General features: G+C 41.7%; 1 protein-coding gene across 1 annotated transcript in view; it reads right to left on the minus strand.

Annotated features, from left to right (window-relative positions):
• Positions 1 to 20,918, minus strand: part of LOC124789008 (synaptic vesicular amine transporter-like) — a 135,042-nt gene extending 114,124 nt beyond the window's left edge. Inside the window, exons 1-3 of the mRNA XM_047256295.1 lie at positions 20,822 to 20,918; positions 6,564 to 6,642; positions 3,138 to 3,319 (exon numbers count right to left, since the gene is read on the minus strand). Coding sequence (XP_047112251.1) covers positions 3,138 to 3,319; positions 6,564 to 6,642; positions 20,822 to 20,918 — 358 coding nt within the window. The remainder of the gene's footprint in view (positions 1 to 3,137; positions 3,320 to 6,563; positions 6,643 to 20,821) is intronic.
• Between the last annotated feature and the right edge of the window lie 325 nt (positions 20,919 to 21,243).

A 21,243-nucleotide genomic window follows, 5' to 3' on the forward strand; every position in this document is an offset into this window, starting at 1 on the left:
GTGAGCCATTCCTATTCTTTACAGAGGAATCAACTCGGCAGTAGCCTTAAGTAATTTAGGGAAATCACGGAAAACCTATATGTGGGTGGTCGGACACGGATTTGAACCGTCATACGCCGAAATACGAGTCCAGTGTGTTACCATTGCCTTGCCACGCTTGGTGTCAGGAAGGGAGCCGGAAATATGTAGGTGTATGGGGGGGGGGGGGGGGGAAATGATATCGTATCGTTACGATCAGTTGCATTCGCAGCTAAGTGGTGTTTTGCTTACTATTTTGGACTTGTATTTGGGAGGATCTGGATCCTGCAGTTCGTTTGGTAGTTCTGATTTAGGTTTTCTGTTGTGTATATAAGTGAAGATGGAGGAATCTTGGAATGGAGCAGTGGCTAGAACACTGAATCCATACTCTGGACGAGCTGGGTTAAAATAGCCGTTCAGCCATCTTTATATAGGTCATACATAGCACAGTACTGCTTAAAAATGTGCAAACATGTCACAGTCATTTGATTACCTTCAGTTAATGCTACCCACGGTGCTCAAGGGGAAAAATGTTCTCTTCGGGAAATTCTTTGGATATAGGAGCTTCTTTTAGAGAGATATTCAGAGAAGCAAGAAAGATTACATCACATTTACAAACAAATTTTAACAGCAGTTCTGAAAATTTTTTCCATCACCATAAACAACAGCCATTACAGCATTAACTGTGTATGGAAACTTCAGAGATTTTAATACCAAGTTAATAAATACAGATTGCTTGATACAGGTAAGTTTGTACGATGAATAAAGATGACAAGTAACAAACAAGAATCAATTTGTAAGTGTCAACAATTCAGAGTAATAATTTTATGTGGCGTCTACAGTTGGTCTCATTTATCGTTATTAACGGGACCGTTTCAGCAAACTGAGGGCACTGAAGTGTATGCATCTGTAATTAGTCTACAAAAATTTTCAAAACTTGTCATATTCAAGACACCAGAAGATAAGTTATCTACAGGATGTTCAGCAGTTTCAGCGTGTTCCTAGGGCTTTAGAAAACGTTCGTTGCAAAAAATAGTATTTCTTGCGTATTAACTTATTTTGAATTATTAAGTTTTAAGACAGTTGTCAGCTTTAATTTTTAAGAACTGAAAAAAAGCAGGAAAAGCTTACAAATAGGAGACTAGAGGTGCTAAGAGTGGCAGTAGAGCCAGCACTTGTAGCAACACGGCCCAGCAGTAAGTACTTACCTATTCTATACCAGGAAATTCCACAGATGAATGATCTACAGCATCCGTTGCAAAACTGAGTTTTCGGGTACACTCACAGTACCACTAGTATTCGTTAAAGCACCACATTTTACTATGCTGAGTTAATCACCTTTCTGTTAGTAACGAGTAAATGAATAGTTCTAAAGAAGTTACGCTACTAATAGTCGTCGTTAAAATCAACAGTCATTTGCAGAAAAGAAATTTCATTTCTTGACTGGCTTCAGGCACCTAGTGCTTTCCTTCAGGAGAGTAGAATTATCGCATTATTAGCGAGCTTCAAACAGTCGTATGCTGCAGATTTTTTATGTCTGGCGCTGCAAAAAATGCAGTAATTCTAATCTTCTGAAGAGGGGCACTAGGTGCCTGAACCGATCAAGAAGTAAAATTTCTTTTGTGGAGCTGTTTGCTGATTTTTTTCAACAATTACAGCTTCTGGGGATGGATAGAGTAAAGTTATTAGTAAACGCTGCTAGATTTCCCACTTTACCTTCAAATAAAGTGTGAGTGAATAACATAATCGTGCTTATTTGTGTCACTGTTTGGTCTTTTCCGCAGTCAGAATACGATTGTTCTTACTAATGGTAGGAGCTACTGGTAATGTTTTCCCTCCCATTCATCAGAATTAGCAGCAATTATTGTTTGTGAATACACTAATTACTCAACTAGAGGCACCTTCCTACGAGCATACAGGATGCCAACTCGGCTTAATGATGATAGTAATTCGTGCTGACATGAACTCCACAAACGTTGAGAAGCCTTGCCAATTTATCACCGCTCAACATAGGTACAGTAGCGCTGAAGTATCACTAATTCCTTTGTACAGAAATGCAGACGTTCCATATAGCAAGTGGCGTCTAAGTTACATTGAACGAGTAACGAGTACTATTTGCGCAGTCCAAGCTGGCCCACGGCACGGTGGCTGACGGGGGCGACCGTGAAGGCATTTTCGATTTGCAATCGCTTCCATCAGTCATCGTGCCGAATGTTAGCTTGGGTTGCACGTACAAGATCTCGTGCCTATGGGCTGCTCACCGACCTACTGTAATTTAATTCTTGTGAGATGTGGTTTTGTACTGACATACTGAACGTACTGGACGTACTGGCGTCCAATGTAGCTCTACAGGGGGGGGGGGGGGGGGGGGGGGAGTCGAATTGCTTCTCAGGAGATAATTGTTTCGTTCAACTCTGAACGACATCGACTGATGTACTAGGCATCTCATTTTATCCCACACAGTTATTCCTGTATTAGGACAACACTATCTGCTTCAACAGTACCATGAGCGTCGCTGCATTGCCTTACACACATTTCCGAGAACTTTTACTGAGATGCATGGTGATAAATTTGCGTGTCCTACCATTTTTCACGTCACAGAAGGTTGGAATGGACAAGGATGGAACTAGGAAACGGATGTGTCCTTCTTCAAGTTACCATTAAGTGTTCCCCTGACGTGGTTTACATCAATCCCGCGTTAAGACAGCTGGAAAGATTCTAGTGTCTTAAATACAGCATCACGTCGCTCGGACCCGTGATTTAAACTGAGACGGCAGTGATCTTTCGCCTATCATATGTGCGTTGGAGACTAGCTCGTGTAAGACAATATGGATGCAAAATTGTTCCATGGTGGATTATTTATTTAGCTTTTTGAGCTGAGCTAAAACCACCTACAGTAATATGCCACGTTTAGTCACCTACAGCAGCTGACGCTAAAGCGAATCATTTCACCTGAATTGAGGTAAGAAAGAACGTTGACAAGTGTGGCATGTGAAATGAGTAGCGGTGTCTGCCTGACGCTAGAGGTGCTACGGCAGCCGAGACGCATGCGGACATAGGGTGAGGGTTTTATGCGTGGCTGGCGCACCGCACCAGCGTGCTGCTGCCTAGCAACTCACGGAGGGCGGCGACGAGCAGAACGGCGGTGCCGAAGAGCAGCGGCAGCGGGTAGCCGAGGGCGCGCGTCGCCAGCGCCAGCAGCGGGTTGGCCGCCAGCTGCACCAGCGCCTTGGACGACAGCAGCAGCCCCACCCACGGCGCCTCCTCGCCCTCCGTGCGCAGCACGTGGCCCACCCTGTCGCTGTAACACCCCACCTCACACTGAACGTCCTTACCCAAAAAAACACTCCAGTATCTTTTTTGTGTTCCGATAAGAGCATTTATCGGCTGGTTCTCTTTCTTTTCACTGTTACAGTAGTGTGTGCTGCTTACATAAAACGAATTTTGTATTTCAGTAAAGTTTTACGAACTTCCAGCACTCTGGAATAGCTGTGGATCAGCAACTCCTGTCAATCGTACAACGAAAAACCAGTCCAAAGTTGCAAATTTTGGTTTTTTATTCAATCGATGAATAGTTCCTGGCCGAGACCCATTTTCAAACCATCGTAACATAATCAAAGATGGTGTTTCCTAAAACACGAAAATCATGTCAAAAATATGTAGCGAACAGTTACAGCACATACAGACAACTCAGTTGGCTGTTCGCTGCATCTTTTTGGCATGATTTTTACAACTTCGGAAATACCATTTTCGATTATGTTACAATGGTATGAAAATGGGTCTCGGCTAGAAACTAGTTATCGAGTAAAGAAAAAACGTAGAATTTCCAATTTTGGACTATTTTTTCATTGTACACTAAACTGTTGACAGTTTATTTATATACTTAGACACACTTACATATTTCAACACACAAACAACAAATACCTAGCAAAACATAATATTAACACAAAATTGTCTCTCACTGAGCGTGAGTTCACTTTACACTATGTTACATAAAAATGTAGACAGTTTTTATGATACACCTACATTATATAAAAAATGCGGTGTTTGATTATGTTTCCTGGTAGTACCATCGAATAATTTCCAGGCCGACAGCCTGTATATGCGTGAGATGTTCGATATACAAAGACAGCACGGCATAAAGTTTTATTTGTGAACAAGAAAATGGACAGTGTAAATACAACCAGCGTAGATTATAAAAATTAGATATATGCAAATAATACTTACCTTCTTGTTATTTGTAAAAATAATTATTTTATTAAATATGTAAAGTCCCTAATTTACACATACCTCAAAATTTTTGAGAAAGAAACTAAATTAGGATAGTCATACAATCTCTTATTTCCTTTATATGTAGAATTAGAAAAAGAATTATGTAGTATTTTCCTTCTGTAAAGAATGTTCATAAGTACATTTTTGTTGCAATCCTAACATTAGTACCGCAGATAGAATTAAGAGAGAAGCTTCTTCATTCTTTAAAAAGAAAAACAGTGACACATAATAGAAATAAATAAATGAAACAAAGTGACACGACAGAGCTTTTGCAAACATTCACGAAAACCTTAACTAAAGACAAAAAGTAACCACACGAAGACATGATGCACTATACACTAACAAGTTTAGAAAAACAGACACATAATGGCAACGACAAAGAAAATCAACCTTTGTAAAGTCTATGTTTGCCTAACAACAAAACACAAATTGTATTATTAAAAACTAGAAACAATAGCTATAAAGAAATAATTACAAAATTGTTAAGAATGGCTGAGAAAGTTTATTGGAAAATCTAAAAGAACAATTTTTGCCTGGCATTGACAAACCCCAGACAAAAATTTTGTCACAAGGGGGGGAGGGGGGGCGGGGGGTATGTAAGGTGGCGTGGTCTCCTGACCTTCATTTCTTACATATTCCGTCCTCACAATCGTATTCTGCACATAAAGATGCTTCATTCGAACCCAAACTTGATAAGGTAGAGTCAATTTTGTATGAATTCATGTAAGCGATATGCAGATGTGATAAGGAAATCGCAAGTGCGCACCAAGGTTGAAAAAGTCGAGGCTGGCGTACACAACATGACGGCGACCAGAAGTTTCATTCTAGGGAGGCGGCCGGCCCTCTGGGAGGCCCGTCCCTTCAGAGGGGTGGGTCAGTGTACACCAACTTTGGCCGGAACAACCGCCCAGAGAGAGGACAGCTTTTGCCAGAGTGTAGGGATAACGACCCCCGTGTTCGACTTAAAAGCAAATTCCGCTACATTGTGTGGTAGCGTCCAGAAGACACATTTTTTCAAGGACATCCTCACAGGAGGGTTGTATATGCCTAACGGAGATGCTACATCTTCCCACATTGGTCGACTTAAACGAAACGTCATTCTCCCGTTTAAAAGAGCAACACTCATTGGCGGAATATTTCTGATGCAAAGAGCCAGAAGAGTGAGGGAAGACTGCGAATAATATATCCTTGCAACTTTTCCAGAAAAAGTGCCGTTCCATTGTCGCTTTTGGGGTGGGAACACGTAACGAGAGCGTGCGCTCGTGCGTGTACGCAAAGAGTGAGGATCAAAGTCTCTCCTCAGTACTTCACTGGGAGGGCACCTCTGTCGTTAGTGAATTGGAGTGATACTCTATATTGAGTCGCTCGCGAGTAAGCGTTGTTCACTGTCTTGGCTGCCACACTTATTATGTGGTGTGAGTACTAGTTAAACGCCTGCGAGCGAATATTGAGTGGCATCGCGGTGGACTGGTCATCTGACCAGTGTACCACGCCAATAGTTAGCCCAGGGGTGGATAGGAGTCCTTGACTTCATCAAGTCACAGGGAGACTTTGACTGGCGAAGGTCAATCCAGATAGAAAGAGATAGTTGTGTTATTTGTCAGCAACGAGCGACGCAGGCTGCAGTTGTCACAGCTTACGGTATTGTCCGCTACAGTGTATGCGAGCCCCAGCTGTCCTGCATAACAGTACACTCCACTACATTTCTCACGCGACAGCCTTGACCATACCTAGAAAAGTTATTCAAGTTGTGTAGTCACGGCTCTCAGCCATTCTGCTGGGTACATAACATTCTTAAAGAAAAGGGCGAAAAGGACCATTCCACACCTTGTAAATTAATAGCATTCCTATCCATAAGAGGCAATCTACTCTTCCAAAAAGAACCCGGAAATTTATTAATTTATAAGAAAAAGTTTCACTTGCTTTCTCAGAATTTTTTTGCAATAAATAATATTTTTGGTTCGTTTAATGTTTTTCTTACACTAACTAGCAATACTCCAGTTCCCAAGTAATCCACTAGTTACGTAAGAATATAGAATATTTTTGTGTCTTTTCCTTACAGTGGGTGACCCAGAAGTTATTTGTTGCTGAATGTTTTTCAAGCAGTTCTTGTTGGTACATTAGGAGCGTCTGTCTGACTTCTGTAGTAGTGTGAGGTGGAAATTATTTCTTGCAACAGCCAAAGGGTACTTGTTGGATCAATCCATTGCGCAACTTGACAAAATAAAACCCACACACTCGCAATATTAAGAATTGCAGCACATGTTGCTTACCTGGAACAGTTGGCTGCCATGGATACGTTGCTGTCATAGCAGATCTCGTTGCGGTACAAAACATCCGGAAGAATGGGAACTGAAACAAACAACAGACTGGTAGAATCATGGTCTCTGTAGTGTCACTACTTATAGCAGTAGCAACGTTATTTCATGCTTTATGGTAGAAGCTGTCTATTTCCATGTAGTACTTGATGCTTTATCACGCAAACACGTCGCCACAGAGTTGGGATATTTCGGTCAGAAGGTAGCGACTGTTTTGACGACCTAAGATTTATCTGTGGTTGAAGGAATATAAATCATCATGTGTCTTGATTTCGAAAAAGCTGCACATGTTGAGCCTTCAAGAGCTGGAACAACTGAAGTCAACAGATAATCGCGTGGGGACGGGGATCGAGGAAACTCTGGCACAGCTGTCGTCATCAAGAGGCCGACATTTGAGAGTGCTCCAACAAGTGTGGGAGGGAATGACAGCCAACAACCAGAACCAACTTGACTGGCTGGCGCGGGCTGTGAAGTTGACATTTGATGACCACGTGCTTCACATTCACACAAATTGTGATGTTCCAGCGGACGTGCAGATCATCATCTACGCCTCTCACATATTCAGCGTTCACGATGTTACAAGTGTAATATGCTAATACATGAACGCTTGGTGAATAAAACATAATTTGTAGTACCTGATGGTTTTTTCTCCCTTTCGTTCACATATTATATGTCAAAGCCATGTCGCTACGTATGGATCAAACTTAGTGCTTGTGGGTGATACCGGTTTTATGTTGTCGGTAACGTTCACACAGCAAGGATTTGGATCTCTGAATCCTGTAACGGAATATGCATGTTCTTTTTAGTCGCTTGTTATATATAACAATGATCGACGCCTTCGAAGTCCATACATGTATGCTACTTCCAGGGACAAAATCATTTCCTCCACATATTTCATGATGATTTAGTTCAAAGTCTTCTAGAATTATGGTAGAAAGGGGGTTGAATAAAAGTTAGTAGGACATAGGAGGTTACTTTTTCAGCATCTTTCTACAGGTACATTTACGTGACTTGTGCTCGCATCCAATCGTCAGCAACAGCTTTGTGCTCGAGATATCTGCAAGACTTTGAAGATAAGATGCAGTACAGTGTTATTTCTTGTGTAACTCCTTTTAACGTAGAGCGAAAGTGTAAACCAAAACCACATTGGTTTTTATTTCTTTTTCTTTTGGAATTTTTCTTTCTTTACTATTCTCTCCATCGATATTCTGCATATATTCGAAAAATTACAGGCAATTTTTTGCACAAAGGAAATTCAACTTTTATACAAGTCAAAAAGAAGTGTCTTCAAGGAGTGATTTGCGTAAAACAAATCATCTGCATTAGTTCAAACATTTTTAAATGAAATGTATGGGCAGTTTTGAAGGATGCCGTAATACTACCTCTGTTGGGTTAATTATTTACGATATTTATATAAGTCGCAAAAGTGAAACCGGGAGACCCCTTTTCTGGCTCTGTCCCCACCTTCTCACACACACACACACACACACACACACACATACACACACACACACACACACACACACACACAGAGAGAGAGAGAGAGAGAGAGAGAGAGAGAGAGAGAATTTTTGCTTCTTGATAGAGCTGTACTTCATAATGTCAACGTACATCACAAACTGAAAAGCCTGCTGCTAGCAATTTTCATCCAATGTCTACGTGATAAACAGAAAATAAACTAACATAAGAGAGGTTTTAAGTATATTTTGTGCAGTAGAAACTTCTTTGTGAAACAGATAAGTTATAGGAAAAGAAACTCGTTTCCCATGTTACATAATGTTTTCTGTTATACTTTTTACAACGCAGATCTGTATTTATGGCATCTTTTCGTCGTTAATACTCGTCGCTGCAATCTCTGTTTGGAGCAAACGCTATAGTATCGCTTCATAAAAGTCCAGATGTTCCTTCAGATTATGTTCTGAAAATGTATGAGTTTTACTGGATTTCAAGTAGAGGGATATAATTAGTTTCCATCGATGTAATTCGTTACGTTGTTGGCTGGTAAATGGAAAGCATCTTATACAGTCTAGTTTTAAACGATTCGTACAGCAATAAGTCGTGAAATAGCTGATTGATTTATTGAAGATATCTATAATAAAAAAAGTCAAATAAAATTAAAATCAGACATTAGAATTCATAACTACCACACAAAAATTCAAAGTTACTGCAAACGAGTGGAATCTACAACATGAAAAAATTATGAGGCGCAGAGCAGGACAGAAAATATCGGCGGAAAATGTTATGGAACAATGGTAATGTAAAATGATTTTAACTCACAAAGACTTTCCGTTCATCACAGCCGTGACTGTGACGTATAACTCATTGCATCTTTCTTGGCAGTTTGTGGAATTCACATCGAAAAGTTTTATTTTTACACTTCGAGTTTGGAAACTCCCCTTCCCAGGTGCTTGTATATGTCGACCCAGCGACTACATCTATACTTAATAGTTATAATTTGTTTGTCAATGTGAATGAACATATTCGCAGGTATTACACTCTTAATGCGCGTATGATACTTGTGGCTTTGTGGTTTTGGTGGCTATGGTTTTGTTTAGATGAGTTGTTCCGTAAACACTTGCCTAATTACAGTCATGAATGGCTGTAGTCGTCGTTTCGATGTCCAGTAAATAAATACCGGAAAATGGGAAGCAATGAGATGCAGACTACATTCTACATTAATTAAAACTCCAATGTAACTGACATACTAACACACAGTAAACAATACGGAAGCACGTACGAGTGAGGAAAACCAGAAGAGGGGACCATTTCAGGGAAATAAGATTTAAATTCTTGAGATTATGTAACAGTAGATCTTTTCAGTCCCATCTGCGAGCATGAGAGACCTGTACAGAACGTAAAACAGAAAGAAGTGTAGGAGTTACCATTGGCGATTATGATCACTAGAACAATTAGCAAACATTTCAATTAAAAATTGATAATTCTTCATCCGAATTCGTCAGATGCCTGAAAACTGGCATTATATTTCACAAGTACAAAGTGCATGATGGAAAGGAAATTTGACGAAACGTATTGCAAACGGACTGTACAAATTACTGAGCAGCCTCGGCTTTCGTTATCAAAATTCTGAGATACACGTAACAGGTGGAAGCTACTACCATTAAATCTAAAAAAACTCTGCGTTTAAAGGAGTAGTAAGCAAATGGAATACAGTGACTGCATTCTGTTCATTTCCTACGTCTTTACAGCACGTACAGTCAAAGAGATTCTGAACAATTGTAACACGTAAATATTCATCAATACCAGGCTAAGTGTTGCAATAGTTCATTTTATTCACTTCTGTGGCTCACTAACTGGTGTAGTCTTGTCTAGATTGCTGGTCATAAACGTATAACACAGGAAGGGCGGCAAATAACTAAATTTTACCTGTCGTGAGTATACAGCATAGTCACTCTTGTGGTCTTCAGTCTGAAGAATGGTTTGATGCAGCTCACCATGCTACCCTGTCCTGTGCGAGTAACTACTGCAACCTGCGCTCTTCTGAATGTGCTTACTGTATTCATCTCTTTGTCTCCCTCTACGGTTCTTACACCCCCCATTGGGGATCCCTTGATGCCTTAGAATGTGTTCTATTATCCGATCTCTTATTTTAGTCAAGCTGAGCCACAAATTTCTTTTCTCCCCTTCCATTCAGTACTTCGTCGTTCGTTACGTGATCTAACCATTTAATCTGCGGCAGTCTTCTGTAGCAACACATCTCATAAGCTTCTATTGTCTTCTTGTATAAACTGGTTATCGTCCAAGTTTCACTTCCTCTCATGGCTACGCTCCAGACAAATACCTTCAGATAATACTTCCTAACCCTTCAGTCTATATTTAGTGTTAACAAATTTCTCTTCTTCAGAAACGCTTCTCTTGGCATTGCCAGCCTGCATTTTATGTCCTGTCTACCTCGACCGTCATCATTTATTTTACTGCGCAAATACCAAAGCACATCTACTACTTTCAGTATCTCGTTTTCTAATCTAATTTCCTCACCATCACCTGATTTAATTCGACTTTATTACATTACCCTTGTTTTGCGTCTGTTGATGTTCATCTTATACCGCCCATTCAAAGACACTGTCCCTTCCGTTCACTGCTCTTCCAAGTCCTTTGCTATCTGACAGAACTACAATGTCATCGGCAAACCTTAAAGTTTTTATTTTTTGTTCCCTTGAACTTGAATTCTCACTCAAATTTTTTCTTCTTTTTCATTTACTGCTTGCTCAATGTAGAGATAGAACAACATCGGGGATAGGCTACAGCCCTGTCTCATTCCTGCTTCGACTGCTTCCCTTTCACGCACCTCGACTTTTATAACTGCCGTCTGGTTTCTGTACAAGTCCCGTCGACTTTTATAACTACCATCTGGTTTCTTTGTAAGTTGTAAATAGCCTTTCCCTCCCTGTATTTTACGCCTGCTACCTTCAGAATTTCAAAGAGTGTATCCTTGTCAACATTGTAAAAGCTACTTCCTCTATACAAATGCTATAAACGTAGATTTGCCTTTCCTTAACCTATCTTCCAAGATGAGTCGTACGGTCGACATTGCCTCGCGTTTTCCTTCATTTCTCCGAAGTTCAAACTGATCTTCCCGAGGTCGGCTTCTACCAGTTTTTCCACTCTTCTGTAAGGAATTCGTGTTAGTATTTTGCAACCGCGACTTATTAAACTGACCGGTAATTTTTACACCTGTCAGCAACTGCCTTCTTTGGAATTGTAATTATTACATTATTCTTGAAGTCTGAGGGTATTTCTCTTGTCTCTTACATTCTGCACACCAGATGGAAGAGTTTTGTCATCGCTGGCTCTTCCAAGGCTATCAGTAGTTCGTCTACTCAAAGGGCTTTGTTTCGACTTAAAATCTTTCAGAGTTCTGTAATATTTTTCTCTCAGTACCTTATCTCCCATCTTACCTTCATCTACGTCCACTTCCATTTTCATGATTGTGCTTTCACTCCCTTTCATAGACCCTTTATATACTCCTTCCACCTTTCAGGTTTCCCTTCCTTGCTTAAGACTGGTTTTCCATGTGAGCTATTGATATTCATACAGTAGCTTTTCTTTGCTCCAAAGGCCTCTTTAATTTCCCTTTAGGTGGTATCTATCTTTCCCCTAGTTAGGGTGATTTTAAATCCTTACATTTGTCCTCTATCCATTCCTGCCTAGCCATTTTGCACTTCCTGTCAGCCTATTTTTTTAGACATTTCTGTTCCTTTTTCCGTTTCTCATTTACTGCATTTTTATATTTTTTCCTTTCATCAATTAAATTCTAAAGCTCCTGTTTTATCCACGGATTTCTGTTAGGCCTCTCTTTCTACCCATTTCATTCTCTGCTACGTTCACTGCGTCATCTTAATGCTATCCATTCGTCTTTTACTGTATTCCTTTCCCGTGTTCTTGTTAACCGTTATCTAATGCGTTCTTTCAACTTATCCAGGTACCATCTCCTTAATTTCCTACCTTTTTGAAACTTCTCCAGTTTTAATCTACATTTCATAACCAAAGATTGTGGTCAAAATCCACATCTGCCCCTAGAAATGGCATACAGTTTAAAATCTGATTCCGAAACCTCGGTTTTACCACAGTATAATCAATCTGAAACCTTCCACTGTCTCTAAGTCTCTTCCACGTATACAAGCTTCTTTTATGATTCTTAAGCAAAGTGTTAGCGACTATTAAATTATGTTTTATGCAAAATTCTACCAGCCGGCTTCCTCTTTCATTTCATTACCTCAGTCCGTATTCACCTACTATTTTTCCTTCTCTTCCTTTTCCTACTATCGAATTACAGTCCCCCATCACAGGTTTTCTTCTCCTTGAACTATCTGAATAATTTATTTTATCTCATCATGCATTTGTTCGATCTCGCCGTCGTCTGCGGAGGTGTTTGGCATATAAACATGTACTAGCGCTGTAGGAGTTGGTTTTATGTCTCTCTTGGCTACAGTAATGCGCTCGCCTTGTTGTTCGTAGTAGCTTTCTTGCATTCCTATTTTCTAATTCATTATTAAACATAAGCCTGCATTATCTCTATTTGATTTTGTATTCAGCTGAACAGAAGTCCTGTTCGTCCTGTCACCGAACTGTACTAATTGCTACTCTATCTAAATTTAATCTTTTCATTTCCCTTTTTGAATTTTCTAACCTACATGGCCAATTAAGAGATCTAACATTCCGAGCTCCGACCTGTAGAAGGTCACTTTTGTTTCTCATGGTGAGGACACTCTCGTAAGTAGTCCCCGCCAGGAGATCCGAATAGAGGCGTATTTTACCTTCGGAATATTTTACTCAAGAGGGCGCCTTCATCATTTAACGATACAACGGAGCTGCATAACCTCGGGCAAATTATGGCTGTAGTTTCCCCTTCTCCGCGGCTCGTGGTCTTGCGTTAGCGTTCTCGCTTCCCGCGCACGGGGTCCCGGGTTCGATTCCCGGCGGGGTCAGGGATTTTCTCTGCCTCGAGATGACTGGGTGTTGTGTGTCTTTCATCATCATTTCATCCTCATTCACTCTCAAGTCGCCGCAGTGGCGTTAAAGAATTTGTGGAGGGGCGGCCGAGGGGTTTCCCGGCCACCAATGCCATACGGTCATTAGTTTCCCCTTGCTTTCAGCCGTTCGCAGTACCAGCACAGCACGGCCATTTTGGTTAATGTTGTGAGGCCAGGTCAGTCAGCCATCCAGACTGCTGCCTCAGCAACTACTGAACAGACTGCCGATCCTCTTCAGGAACCACTTGTTGTCTGGGTTCTCAACAGATACCCCTCCGTTGTGGTTGCACCTACCGTATGGCTATCTGTATCGCAAAAGCACATAAGCCACCCCACCATCGGAAGGCCCATGGTTCATGCAGGGATAGTAAGAAGAATATACGACTAAATTTGTAGATGATTTGGTACATCGGCTGCGAACGCTGAGATTAAACCTCCGGCAGCAAAATAACTCCATCGTGGGTAGACACTTAGTCGAACTGAGTTAGAGTGACAGGTATGGTGACGTCATTCCATGGAAGAGTTTATCATGGATCGTGGTTGGCGTGTAGTGGCGTGTCCGTCTCTCAGCAGCCGTTACGCGAAACGGCAGACAGCGGTCTCGATAGGCATAGATTTCCTTACATACGGAATGATGGAGGAGTGTGATTGTGCTGAACTCCTAAGTATATCCAAGCATGCCAACTTGGCGTTTGTTGCACGCAGTCTTCACGGTGCTCCAGTTTTATGATTAGCGGTGTAACAGACGGAATATGGGCGGCGTCAGGATTGTGTCAACTGTAACTTATTGTTTCATGAAGGTGATTGTGCTGAATTAGTCTACGATGTAGTGTCGAGTTTGTGTAGATGGTGGATGATGATTATGACAGGAGCAGGAAGAGGGTGGGACTTAGTGACGGCACGTACTTTACTCCCCTTGGGTCGCACGATGGGGAGCGGCGAGCTTGACTTCACAAGGCCAGGTCAGTATCGATAGTGTTACGTGACGTCACTTCATTGCACACTTTGGGGAAGTTTCTATAGAACCGGGAACGAATTGCACCACTTCTCCACCCGTGCCGGCCAAACACTGGCGACGAAAGTTCTGTCTACCTCCTAGATGGGCACCACCGCCTAAGTGTGTGCTAACAATCTCGGTAAGAATTGTATGTAGAGCAGTAGACGTAACGGGGAAGTGCGCGCATGAAATTCTAATTTAAATATTCTTCCCTTTTCCGAAATCGTTTAAAACGATTCTAGGATCACTGCGGTAATAAAGTCGCGGTAGACTTCCTGTCTTACCTTGTGCTCCGCCTCCAGTCACCTAATCGACACGGGGGAAGCTAAACACAGTCTACATCTACATGCATATTCCGCAAGCCTCCAGATAGTGTATAGCGGAGGGTACGTCCTACCACTATTATGGTTCAGTTCTTTTATCTTGGCGGTTCGCGCATGCCCGCCCAGACGCGGGAGATTGCTGCGTTGCCAGTTGCACACGCCAAGAGAAGCAGCGCCACAGTGTAGTATAGTTCGCAAACTTACGTTTAGGGGGGGGGGGGGGGGGTCGCGCAGTTTATGAAGTAAAGCCACCACGGCCGCATTAACCCTTTCGCTGCTACAGAGACGTGCTCCCGCATTCCGCGCTGTGCGAGATTTTGTCATCACTGCACTGCTCGCCTGCGCTGACACATGGTGTCCCGACTGCTTTGACACACTTATCATTGGACTTCACAAAAACTATTTGGGACAAAAATTTGATTTTTTACATATCTTCTTGACTGATACCTTCCCCCTATAAATGACTTAAATTTGTTTCGATGTTCAATGCAGTTATTGTGCAGCATTAAATGTAGTAAACCATTGCACGAAATTTTAAAGAGTTTGCAGAGGTAAAAGTCCATAGTGTATATTTTCCGTATGGTCGATTTTAGTTGCTACTAGAAATTCCAAAAAATTACATTAAAACGAATAAAATTCATGAAGTAAGACACTTCGATATTGTTTTTAAATAAAGAAAATATTAAGCATCCAATAAGTTTTGAACTCAGAACCTTTCACTTAGCAGCCAAACACTTCAACCATTACGCTAACGCAGGTCGCCATTCAACGTATTTTCTGGAGGACTCTAAAACATCACGCAAAATACCGACAAACACTGTTGGTATGACTATGAATCACTCACGTTTCGTCGAAGTACAATAGGAAATAAACAATTACCATTGTTCTTTATTGCGAAAAGCGGTTAGCGAGAATGATATAAACACCTTTCCTTGCTATTGCCTGAATTAGGAGGCTTATTGCTTGTTTGGTTTAATTAATTAACAGAATATGAAGCAATTGGTATAAAGAATGCTTTTTCCAAACTTTCTATAAAAGAAATTCTACTATCAAGACATTGCTTTTGTTCAATTACTTTATTTGTGACTGAAAGTTTCTAAAACTGAAGACACTCGTCCGTGCTCTGCACTGCAGTCGAGCTATGGCAACGTCGTTCTCTGTTCATTGGGTGACACTGTTTTGTGACGTCAGATGCGCAGAACGAACCCAAACTCGGCCGCCGTCGTAAATGATGCGCACTTTAGTAAATCCCGCGTTTCACTCGCAAATCGAGCGAGGAAAACCGATTGCGGCACGAACCATGGTGTGCGGTCGGCGGTTCTCAGCTGTATTTTTATTATAATATACCTCTAGCAACTAACAGCCAAATCCAAAAACATCAACTAACGTTAAGAGCATCTTAAGAGTGTAATATGTGCTTAATTTGAACTAAAGTTGGTGAATTAGGCCGTGAACTACGCAAAGTTTGCCGCTTACCTCAGTGGCAGAGTGGAATGTACTGTGGTCACTGCACGGTTAATGGAAGTGAGAGGCAGATTATTTTATTGTTTGTATTCCAACGCTGACAGCTTACGAGCATGCGCAACTAGCACCGATAAGCTGATGTGTTGTAAATGTCAGACAGAAGTAACATGGATTCGTGAATGCGCACTATAGAGACATTCATCTTCAAGAGGCTGTTTACGCAGACTGAACTCTCACCTACGTTTCGATGCTTATACACCCGCATCGGAGTCGCGCTGGATTGCATGTATGCTGCAGCAACCCCCTCAAGCAGAAATTTTTTATCACCTCTTATAATACAATGCGACGAGTAAAAGAAATATGACGCTCAAAACATTTAGTAAACATTTGTGATTGTGTCTCATGTTGCAATTCCTATTACTAATTACAGTAACATCCCAATTCATGTAGGTTACTCATTACTAGTAAGATCGGTAGACGAAGGGTGGTAAAGTGGCCAGAACGGGAAAGGTGACCATTGCATAATTTTTCCCTGCCTGCCAATAAATGGTCAGTTTCTAACATACATCGCCACTGTTGTCAGTGAGACTGACAGAGGAAGCTTGGTCTTTTACGTTTTAGTGAAAACTTTTGTTTTTGTGTCCTCTGATGTCAGATAAGTGATTTATATTATTCTCATTACCTCACGTGAAAGCATAATAATAAATTTACACAATATAAATGTTTAAACAACGTCCTTTGGCAGATCCTTGTTATTTGTTCTGTGGACCACGAATACCGACATGGCGTCCAATAGGGATAAGTGACCACACTACTCGTCGGGAAAAGTGGCCAAGGTGTTCACCCCGATAAGTTAGTCGCTTCCAGAAAGCATGCGTAATACGACAGGTAAAACTGACTTCTATAACATTTTATATATCGTCCGCCATTCTGTCACTTTCTGACATTTCTCAATTAGTTAAGTTATACTTATTCTTTAAAACTGTCTCTGTTCTATTAAACTTGGCCTAATACAAAAGCCCGATTGTAACTGTCTACTGCAGCCTGGTCTTCTTTCAGATACCGACGTGACTGTATCAAGGAGTACAGCACTAATACTACATTCGAAAATTAGACGGTTGTTTCTCCTACTCATCTGTATAAAATTATCTTTTCCAATGTTTAAAGCACGCTGCCAGTCATCAGCACACATAGAAATTGTAAGTCATCATGTATCCTCTTACTGTCACCAAGCGACGACAATTTTAGAGCGCCGTCATAGAGCTGTGCAGATTCTGCTCAGCCCAAGTGTCTGCTCGCTTTTGTATATAGAGAACAGGAGCGGTCCTGTCACACTTTACTGGGTCACTCATAACCATGGCCTGACGTCTGACTACGTACTGAGTTCTAGAGAAGTCTTGGAGCCACCCGCGCATCTGAGAACTATTGCCGTATGCTCGTACCTTCGTTATCAGTCTGCAGTGGGGCACTGTGCCAAACACTTAACCGGAAATAAAAATTCACTGAGTCATCCCTGACAAAAACAGGTCTACTTGTATAAAACATTGTCTTCAGCTTGAGCAAGAACTTTCTGACAATATACTTTTGGAGCATAGAATTGTTTGGGAGTCAGTCACGGACTGTGGGAAAAACAGAGAGGGAGACAGAGAGAGTATCAGCATGTGAAACGTGATGCTGTAGAAGGATGTTAAAGATAAGATGGACTGATAAAAAATGAGGTTGAAAAATTGTAAAATGTCATATTTCGCATTGAGCTGCTAGTACAGAACTTTATTTATACAACCCATATCAGTCTTCTGACCATAATCAGGTTCTCACACATAAGTATTCACAGCATAATGTTAGCGAAATAAAATGATAAAAGATGAAATCATGAATAATACACTGTTATCATATCGTAATATAAATGACGTCGTCAGTTACAAATTACGTCCTCAGTTATTGTATTACGATATAATAACAGCGTATTATTCATGGTTTTATCACCTGACGACAATAATTTTATATTTCGATAACATGATGTCGTGAATACTTTCACTTAAGACTCTGATGATGGTTAGACGACTGAAACTGGTTGTATGAATAATTTTACCAACAGCTCAAGGTGGTAATATGACATTTTTCAAATATATCAGCTCTCTGGGGCATCACCACCTGCAAAAATGAGGTTCTCGAAAGAATCGCCGACAAAAAGTATATGTGGAAAACAATGACAAGAAAAAGTCACAGCATGACGGAATTTTTGTTAAGAGATCAGCGAATAATTCCAATGGTACGAGGGGCGCTTGAAAAGTCCGTGCAAAGTCCGAGAGATGGCACGACCGGTGCGTATGGAGGTCATGTTTAGTTACTACCATCTTTGGAAAGAACGCACACCAAGTTTCAGCCATATTGGTCTATTTCTATGTGTTTGGCATTCGTATGAATCAAGGAAGTCGTATGATTGTCAAAAAATGGACGAAAAAGAATTTCATGTGGTGATTAATCATTACTTTATGATAGGCAAAACGCCTCAGGGCACTAAAGAGAAGCTTAATAAACATTACGATTACTCTGCACCTTCGATTTGGAGAGTTTATAAGTGGTTTCAAAATTTTTGGAATGGCCATATGGGCACAAGTGACGCTGAACGTTCTGGACGCCCCGTGGAGATTACGTCTACAGAAATGATTGATAAAATCCATGATACGGTGATGGATGAAAGAAGAGTTAAGGTGCGTGAGATTGAAAGTGCTGTGGGCATGTCGAATGAATAGATAGATAATATTTTGCATAAACATTTGGACATGAGAAAGCCATCCGAAAGATGGTTCCGCGATTGATCACGCTTGACCAAAAACGGAATCGTGTGAAGTGTTGCAAGGATGCTTTGCAGCTGTTCAGGAAGAATCCGCAGGACTCTAAGCGTCGTTTCGTCACTGTGGATGAAACATGGATACATTACCATTGTCCTGAGACCAAACAACAATCTAAACAATGGGTTACCAAGGGAGAATCTGCACCAAAAAAGGCGAAGACCATTCCTTCGGCCGGAAAGGTTATGGCGACTGTCTTTTGGAATTCGCAAGGGATAATCCTCGTCAACTATCTGGAAAAGGGTAAAACTATTACAGGGGCAGATTATTCATCGTTATTGGACTCTTTGAAAACCGAGCTGCAAGGAAAAACGCCGACGATTGGACTGCAAAAAAGTCCTTTTTCATCACGACAGTGCACCAGCACACATCTCAGCAGTTGTGGTCCCAAAATTAATGGAAACAGGATTACAACTCGTTTCACATGCCCCCTTTTCTCCAAACTTGGCTCCCTCTGACTACTATTTGTTCCCCAATTTGAAGAAATGGCTGGCGGGACAAAGATTTTATTCAAACGAGGAGGTGATTGCAGAAACTAATAGCTATTTTGCAGACTTGGACAATTCCTATTATTCGGAAGGGATCAACAAATTAGAACAGCGTTGGACGAAGTGTATAAGTCTAAAAGGAGACTGCGTCGAAAAATAAAAAAGATTTACCCCAAACACGTAAGTAGTTTTTTATGTTTGCACGCCACTTTCAAACGCACCTCGTACTAGTGGGAGCTGTAGAAGGTAAAACGCGAGATTGGAATATGTTGTTGTTGTTGTTGTGGTCTTCAGTCCTGAGATTGGTTTGATGCAGCTCTCCATGCTACTCTATCCTGTGCAAGCTTCTTCATCTCCCAGTACCTACTGCAATCTACATCCTGAATCTGTTTAGTGTATTCATCTCTTGGTCTCCCTCTACGATTTTTACCCTCCACGCTGCCCTCCAATACTAAATTGGTGTTCCCTTGATGCCTCAGAACATGTCCTACCAACCGATCCCTTCTTCTAGTCAAGTTGTGCCACAAACTTCTCTTCTTCCCAATCCTATTCAATACCTCCTCATTAGTTATGTGATCTACCCATCTAATCTTAAGCATTCTTCTGTAGCACCACATTTCGAAAGCTTCTATTCTCTTCTTGTCTAAACTATTTATCGTCCATGTTTCACTTCCATACATGGCTACACTTCGTACAAATACTTTCAGAAAGGACTTCCTGACACTTAAGCCTGTACTCGATGTTAACAAATTTCTTCAGAAACGCTTTCCTTGCCATTGTCAGTCTACATTTTATATCCTCTCTACTTCGACCATCATTAGTTATTTTGCTCCCCAAATAGCAAAACTCCTTTACTACTTTAAGTGACACATTTTCTAATCTAATTCCCTCAGCATCACCCGACTTCATTCAACTACATTCCATTATCCTAGTTTTGCTTTTGTTGATGTTCATCTTATATCCTCCTTTCAAGACACTATCCATTCCGTTCAACTGCTCTTCCAGGTCCTTTGCTGTCTCTGACAGAATTACAATGTCATCAGCGAACCTCAACGTTTTTATTTCTTCTCTATGGACTTTAATACCTACTCCGAACTTTTCTTTTGTTTCCTTTACTGCTTGCTCAATATACAGATTGAATAACATCGGGGAGAGGCTACAACCCTGTCTCACTCCCTTCCCAACCACTGCTTCCCTTTCATGCCTCTCGACTCTTATAACTGCCATCTGGTTTCTGTACAAATTGTAAATAGCCTTTCGCTCCCTGTATTTTACCCCTGCCACCTTCAGAATTTGAAAGAGAGTATTCCAGTCAACATTGTCAAAAGCTTTCTCTAAATCTACAAATTCTAGAAACGTACATTCGCCTTTCCTTAATCTAGCTTCTAAGATTAGATTATATCTAACAAATAACTGTCGACATTGGATGTGCCACTGTGAGATACAGAGGTTGGCACTGGAGAAGAATTCGTGGTGGGCTGCATCTCGAGTCAGATCACTGTTGAACGAAAAGAGGAATAAACTAAAATAAGCGGATGAGGATGGAGACAGGAGTAGGGCAGACGGGCAGCGGGTGTGCCAGATGCGGCGGTTACCGACTGCGGTGAGCAGGACGTTGTCGAGCAGCAGCGAGCAGTAGACGAGGCCCACCACCAGCGCCGCGGAGGCCGCCTTGCGCGGAGGCGGCGGCATGCCGCCACTCGTGGCCGTGCCTGCCTCTACAGCTCCCGCTAACACCGCTGCCGAAGCCGCCGCCGCCGCCGCCGCCGCCGATGCTGCCGCCCCCAGACTGGCGAACACGCGATCGTCCGACAAGGGTCGGGGGCGGCTCTGCGCCGGCGCCCCGCTGCTACTGGGGGATGCGGAGGAGGAGGAGGGGGAGGAGGCCAGGCGTGGCTGACAGGGTGCCACCAGGTTAGCCTCCTGCAGCCGTGTTAAACGCCCGGTAACGTATATTTACCCCGAACTGACAAAATAACGGAGTTACTCGCTGTGGCTTACTGGCATCCTACACTAA

This window comes from Schistocerca piceifrons, chromosome 3, assembly GCF_021461385.2.
Source record: "Schistocerca piceifrons isolate TAMUIC-IGC-003096 chromosome 3, iqSchPice1.1, whole genome shotgun sequence".
In the NCBI taxonomy this organism is placed as follows: domain Eukaryota; kingdom Metazoa; phylum Arthropoda; class Insecta; order Orthoptera; family Acrididae; genus Schistocerca; species Schistocerca piceifrons.